The sequence below is a fragment of the Melanerpes formicivorus genome, unplaced genomic scaffold (assembly GCF_026170545.1).
Source record: "Melanerpes formicivorus ecotype bairdi unplaced genomic scaffold, bMelFor1.0.p_v2 SCAF_18, whole genome shotgun sequence".
In the NCBI taxonomy this organism is placed as follows: Eukaryota; Metazoa; Chordata; class Aves; order Piciformes; family Picidae; genus Melanerpes; species Melanerpes formicivorus.
The window spans coordinates 11,164,443-11,171,279 of NW_027142370.1; the positions used below are offsets into that span (position 1 = coordinate 11,164,443).

General features: G+C 43.6%; 1 protein-coding gene across 1 annotated transcript in view; it reads left to right on the forward strand.

The window, feature by feature from the left end:
* The window catches only part of FAM193A (family with sequence similarity 193 member A), a 73,768-nt gene extending 67,580 nt beyond the window's left edge, over positions 1–6,188 (forward strand). The window contains exons 20-22 of the mRNA XM_068149605.1: positions 454–1,297; positions 3,734–3,815; positions 5,256–6,188. Of these exons, the coding sequence (XP_068005706.1) occupies positions 454–1,297; positions 3,734–3,815; positions 5,256–5,349 (1,020 nt within the window). The 3' untranslated portion in view covers positions 5,350–6,188. The remainder of the gene's footprint in view (positions 1–453; positions 1,298–3,733; positions 3,816–5,255) is intronic.
* Positions 6,189–6,837: the final 649 nt, after the last annotated feature.

Sequence of the window (6,837 nt, forward strand, 5' to 3'; positions counted from 1 at the left end):
CAGTGTTTTGCTGTAAAATGTTTGTAATGATTGACCTTCCTCATGTTTATGAACACTGAAACAGAGCAACTCTGCTACCACAGCAAGAGGGCAGAGCAGGTAAATGGTGAAGCCTGAGTTCCCTTACTTACACAGTTGTTGGGAATGAAGCTGAATGGTTCATTTGCAGCAATTTTTTGTAGTTGAAGACTTGGATATTGAGTAGGCATAGCAGCAGTGAAGATCAACAGTTGGCTTTGACAACAGTCAAATACGTTACAGAAACATGGAAAATAGAAATGTAGGAAGGATTGTAGCAAACTTTAAGGGGAGCTTGTATAAGCAGTTACTTGCTTGCTGCACGCTTCATGTGTTAACCTCCTAGGATTTACAGCTTTCATAGTAGTAATAATCCCTAAACTTCTCACTGCCAAAATGTTTGTCGCTGCCTCTAAACCTGTTGTTGTCCTGTAGCTTGAAGAAAAAGCTCGACTTGAAGCGGAAGCCAGGGAGAGGGAGCATCACCAGTTGCTTGAGGAGCAGAGGCGGCGTGAGGAGGAAGAGGAGGAGAGGCTGAAACAAGAATTGCAAAGGCTTCAGGAGCTTCAGCAGTTGCGGGCTGTAAAGAAAAAGAAGAAAGAACGCCCCGGCAAGGACTGTCAGAAGGTGGACATGCTCCCTCGCAACTGCCAGGCAGTGAAGGAGCCTGTCCCCAGCGCCCCCCAAGACCTGCAGAACGGTACGCTGGAGCAGCCGGAAAAGGTAGAAACCTCCTCCGCCTCGCTGTCAAGACACCTGAATCATACAGAACAGAGGCCAGTGTCAGAGACAGGCTGTGAACTATCCAATCCTGTAAACACTAGAGACTCCAAGCTGCTTTATCAGAAAGAGGGGAATGTAAAGCAGCATGAGCCACTCTCTTTTCTGTTGGATATTATGCATCAACATAAAGAAGGAAACAGCAAACAGAAACTAAAGCAGATAAACAAACCCTGTGCTGAACAAGTGAAAAAGCCTGTTGAGTCCCCCAAAGCAGCTGAGATTCAGACTAAACCCAGAAACCAAATAGAATCCAAAGCAAAAGCGGCGGAGCTCCCAACACTTGCAGAATCTAAAAAAGAGGAGAAGAAATTAAACAATAATAACAAAAAACAGTTGAACCATGTAAAGGAAGAGAAAGCACCAGTAACCAGCGAATCCCCTTCACCAAGCGAGCAGCAGCAAAATAATAAGCTAATACTTGCAGACTCCCCTCAACCAAAAGGCAAGAACAAGAAAAACAAGAAGAAAAAAGGAGACAAAGTCAACAATTCCATTGGTAAGTGCATAGGAAAGTGGAACGGGAGTTGGTTGTCAATTGTTACCATTGAAGTCCAGAAGTTGGAAATCTTCACATTCAGTAATTCTTGCCCGTGTGCTTCAGAGAAACAGCAAAGCTGGTGTCAGGAGAACTCAAGTCTTTGTAATTATAGCAGTAAGGAGATGCTGCAGGAAGGCTGGAGAGGGACTCTCATGACCATGTCTACAGACAGGACAAGGGGGAATGGTTTGAAGCTGAAGGAGAGGAGGTTCAGACTGGATCTAAGGAAGTTCTTTAGTAGGAGGCTAGTGAGACTCTGGATCAGGTTGCCCAGGGAGGCTGTGGATGCCTCCTTCCTGTAGGATCCCTTCAAGTATTGGAAGGCAGCTTTAAGGTCTCCCCAGAGTCATCTCTTCTCGAGGCTGAACAACCCCTGCTCCCTCAGCCTTTGCTTTTAGCAAAGTATCTTAGCTGTCTTAGATCTTAGATGTTTTAGGTGTCTTAGAATTGTTCCAGCTGGAAAAGATATCTGTGATACTGGCTGGTTGGCTTTGCCAGCACAGTAATCAAACATGCTTTCTCAGGCACCAGTTTATTCCTGCACATGCTTGAGCCCTACTGGGACTGCCAGTTGGGATGGTAGCTTTGTGGTTGAACATGTGTCTGCTCAGAGCACCCAGGCATTCCCCTGGGGTCAGCTGGCAGCTGTGTGGTAACAGTGCATGAATGAAATGTCCACTCACCAAAACGAGTTCACCTTGCAGCTCTCACTGTTGTTCTGCCTAGTAAGCACATGGAGATAGAAGACCTTAATCCTCTGGCATTCTCTATCAGTATTTGAGAATCCTTATGTTTATTAAGCTTTGTTTAAAAAATGCAAACCAAATTCCTGGTTGTTGCCAGTGTGAGGTGTAGAGCCCAGCTTTGATGTTCCATGGTTAGGTTGAGTCAGCTTGCAGGTCTGTTTTTAACCCTCATTGTGCTCCGTGTTTTCCACTTCATGTTCACCAGACAGTGGTGCAGCACTGAACCCTTTGATACCTTAGTTCTTGTGCATGTGGTGTTATGGTGTGTTGGAGGTTTGCTTGTTTTTAATTCACCTAGAGGAATGTGTTTGAGGCAAGTCTAGTTATAAGCAGCAAGAGAAGACTACAGACAACTGAAAGGGAAGCTATTGAAGGAAGGGTGGGGATGGTGGAGGGTGCTTGGACCAGAAGAATGCAGGTAGTTCATTGCATCATTTCCTCCTCCCTGCCCCTCACCATTTTTGTTTTCTTACTGCTGCTTAAGTGTAATTGCAGTTTCTGAATTGTGCTGTGCTCTGAGGAGTTGGGACTGAGGCTCTACTTGGAGTAGCTCTGACTTCAGAAGGATGAAAAAGATTCTGTACTAATAACCAAAAGAAAAATTGGCTGTGTTTCAAGGCATAAGGTTGATGTGCCAAACTAGCCAAGGCACCAAAAATTAACTCCAAAAAGTAAATAGACTTTGGGTAATTGAAAGAGCTTGAGAAGAGGTGAATTACACTGGGGGTTTTACCTGAGTTTTATAATGCAGTGTTAAGGCAGTGAGCATGATAGCTTTTGGTGTGTTCTCTGTTATTTTAACTCCTTGTTGCGAAGAGACTGAAGACAGCTGGAGGTGTAGGGAAGCCCTGGGTTAGAGGGCTTTCTGTCTCCTCAGAGGTAAGCTGCTCAGCTAAGCTGTGCAACTATTAAACTATCCAGAGTGCCTTTAGAAGCAAGTCCTTCTCCTTAGCTCAAGAATTCTAGAGAGTCCTGGTGTATACTGGGTGTTTTCATTTAGTTTTTGCCTTGTCCTTTTTGGAATGGGTTCTGAAGCTGCTTCAGAAATGACCCTGGAGTGTATAAGCAGTAAGAAAAGGGACCTCAGGGGGAAAATCCTCAAACAGGACTCTACAAAAATTACACTTTCTGAACCATACACTGAGAAAATACAATATACCAACAGATTCCAGAGAGACTTTGTTACTATAGCTGAGGCCTAGTTTCAGGTCCTATTTTAGTATGCTGAAAAAAACACTCCTGGTTGTAGGTACTGTGACTGTTGCAGATACAGCCTGATGATTGTGCCCCAGAGGGAGCAGAGTAGCTCTACAAACACTGAATGCTTGAAGTATTTTTCTTTCTAAATACAATTGTAAAATGTTTGTGAAGTTACATTTCTAGTAGTAAGGCTGCCCAGGGCCTCATTCAGCCTGACCTGGCATGGCTGCAGGGACAGGGCTTCAACCACTTCCCTGGATATCCTGTTCCAGTGTTTCACTCCTTGTAAAGAACTTCTTCATGTCCAACCTAAATCTACCCTGCTCTAGATTCAAACCATTGCCTCTCACTACAAGAACAACTTTAATGCAGCTTCTTCAAGCTTCTTTCTCTCTCCTCCCCCTTTCTGTATGGAATTTAACCTAGTGTCATCCTTTTTCCTTTGTAGATGATGTGTTTCTACCCAAAGACATTGATCTAGATAGTGTGGAAATGGATGAAACAGAGCGAGAAGTGGAGTATTTTAAAAGGTAAAGTGCTGTGATCCCCACACATAGAGCTGTTGTGCACATTCTCATATGCCATGGTTTAAAGAAAACCAAACCCAAACCTCCCAAACCAAGCCACAACTTAATAACTAACTCCTTGCAGAAAAGCCTGTGTTGTAACAGAGTGAGTCCTGTTACAGATGGTGTTCTCAGTGCTAGATCAGTCACCAAAGCTGCAGCTCTGTGGGCACAGATTATGGCTGAGTAACACAAATACACAAATGAGTGCCACAATCACCTATGGATCCCCCAGGGCCTCATGAAGGCTTTCAGAGTATCCTCAGTTAGCAAAGTTTGTGTGAATATTTCTTCTATTGTATGCACAGCCCAAATGCTGAGTAGTACCCTAAGACAGGAATTGAAATAGTAGGATGAAAAATGCTGTGTTAAATGGTGAGCAAGTAAAACTTCCTATCTTGAAGTTCAGAGCAGATATGTGAAAAAAGTTTGTTGATGATCTTTTTTACAGGAGCTCATTTTTGTCCTGTGCTGGGAGTGGTGGTGGAACTGTGGGTTGTTGGATCACACTGATCAGACAGGGCCTATTTATTCTAAGGCAGTGACAGTAAAAGAATGATCTGGACCTGTGCTTGTGGAACTGCTTTCTTCAGTGCATTATGGTTGCTTTGGGGATTTATGCATCAGCTCATGTTTAAATAGCTTAGCACAGGGGAAGGAGCTGCTTTGTGCTTGAGGTAGGAAGGCTCTGCAGAGGGACCTGGACAGGCTGGCTGGCTGGGCCATTAATGCCATCGATGCTTCTGCTTTACACGTGGTTTGCCTCTCATTCTTGCTGTTGGAAGGGTTTGGGTAAAAACAGCCCTGTCATCTCTCCAGGTAATGTTCACATAGCTCCTCTGCTGCTGAATGTGCAGCATTCTTTGCTGCTTCATTTCCTCTTGAGAATGCAGAGGTGTTTAAAGTAGCTGCTTTGCGATGCATTTTTCTTGCTCCCTACAACTAGCTGAAGGGAGGTTGTAGCCAGGTGGGGGTTGGTCTCTTCTCCCAGGCAGCCAGCACCAGAACAAGAAGACACAGTCTCAAGCTGTGCCAGGGGAAGTTTAGGCTGGAGGTTAGGAAGAAATTCTACACAGAGTGATTGTGCATTGGAATGTGCTGCCTGGGGAGGTGGTGGAGTCACTGTTATTGGCTGTTTAGGAGGAGGCTTGATAAGGTGCTTGGTTGCCTGGTTTAGTTGATTAGGTGGTGTTGGATGATAGGTTGGACTCGATCTTGAAGGTCTCTTCCAACCTGGTTTATTCTATTGTATTCTATTTGACTGGTGTACAAGGGATTATTTTTTTGGGGTGTGTTTAAGGGGTTTTGTGTTGCTGAATGAGAGCAGCCCTTCAAAAGGATTAGCACATGTGGTTTGATTCTTGAAGTATATTAGTTTCACTTTTATAATCTCTTTCTTTGCAGGTTCTGCTTGGATTCTGCCAGACAGACGAGGCAGAGACTTTCCATCAACTGGTCTAATTTTAGCTTGAAAAAAACCACCTTTGCTGCACATTGAAATGACGCAATTCGGGGAGGGAACCCTGCAGGAATCAATGAACGACAACTCCACTTACCTGTCCTGCTGTGCTGAGAGCTTCTCTGGTCTTGAGCCAGTGCTGCCTTGCCTTGTCCCCAGTGCTGTGTGGATCTGCACTGAACCCTTTGGCCTGATAATTCTTGCGGACTGAAAAATTGCCACTTTCTACCTGAATTTGTTAGCTTGTGTGCTTGTAGTCTGTGAGTGAGACTTACTTGATTGTAGCTGTATGCCGTTGGAGTTGGAACAATAGCTCTTTTCCATCTCCTTCTGAATGCCTTGGCCTCAGAGACTTTAAATTGCTTAGGCTTGAGTGGAGGCCAAAATACTAGTTTGCATCATCTGCAGTGGCTCCTGTCACTTCTGCATCTAGCTATGTTTTGTCATTCTGACTCCTGACAAAGGAATGGACCTAGTCAGTTGTGCTTTCATCTGCTCCAGAATTCTCCTGACATGACTTCATGAAAAAGAGGCTCTTATGGGACAAGTATTTCCTCAGTTCTTTCACAATCTACTGTTTAAGAGTGTACAAGTTACGCTATTTGTGTTTTGATTTCTTTTTTTTTTTCCTCCTGACTTGTAGCCAGCTTGTGTAAGAATACTTGCAGAATGAGAAGATTTAAAGAAGAACAGTACTCACACTATCAAATCTGTTATAGAGTGTATAATTGTATTAACACTGAAGCCTAACTGGCTACTTTTTTAACATATTGTTAAGTAATATTAAAATCATGTCTTTCTTTTTGAAAGATGGAATACATTAGTATGGCAGAAGACTTGTGTCTTGCTTTTTTCTGCTTGGCTGGGGGAAAGGAAGAAAGAATCATCCTGGGAGCGGGGGGGGGAAACCAAAACCCAATATATTTCTAAACTAAATGTCATCTTCTGTCAGAATGCTGCTTAACTTTAGCGTATTCCTTGTTTGCCAGCTCACCTGAAGGGAAAAACTGCTGTTTGCTAGAGCAAAGAAGGCTCCTGCTGAACTCTGGAATTAAGTTTGTGAATTCTCTGAGCTGCTGTAATGCTTCTACTGCAGTAGATAAGTTGTGAGGAACAAGGTAACACCAGAATGAGCAGTGCAGTGTCGGCACAGAAATGAAGTAGGTTCCATGCTCCTGTCATGTAAATGGTTAACAATATAATCATGTTTTACAGGTTGCATAGTGTTGCTCAGCATGGAAGCAAGCTGTTAACTGAGGGGTTTCATCTCTGTAAAGATGTTCTACTTGCAGAAGTTTTTCTGATGTAGCACTATTTAGTCCAACTAGAGACAACAGAACTGTTGCTCTTGCTTCCAGATGATGATACTTAAGTTGTGACTGCCTTCAGGGTTTTCCTTTTTCCTTCAAACAAACAAGACTTCCACTCAGCACATACCAAAAAGGACAGAACAGCTTCAAAGCTCACTTATGTCCTATTCAGAACCATTCCACATTTTTCTTCCACTTGTTCTCACACATTTTTCTG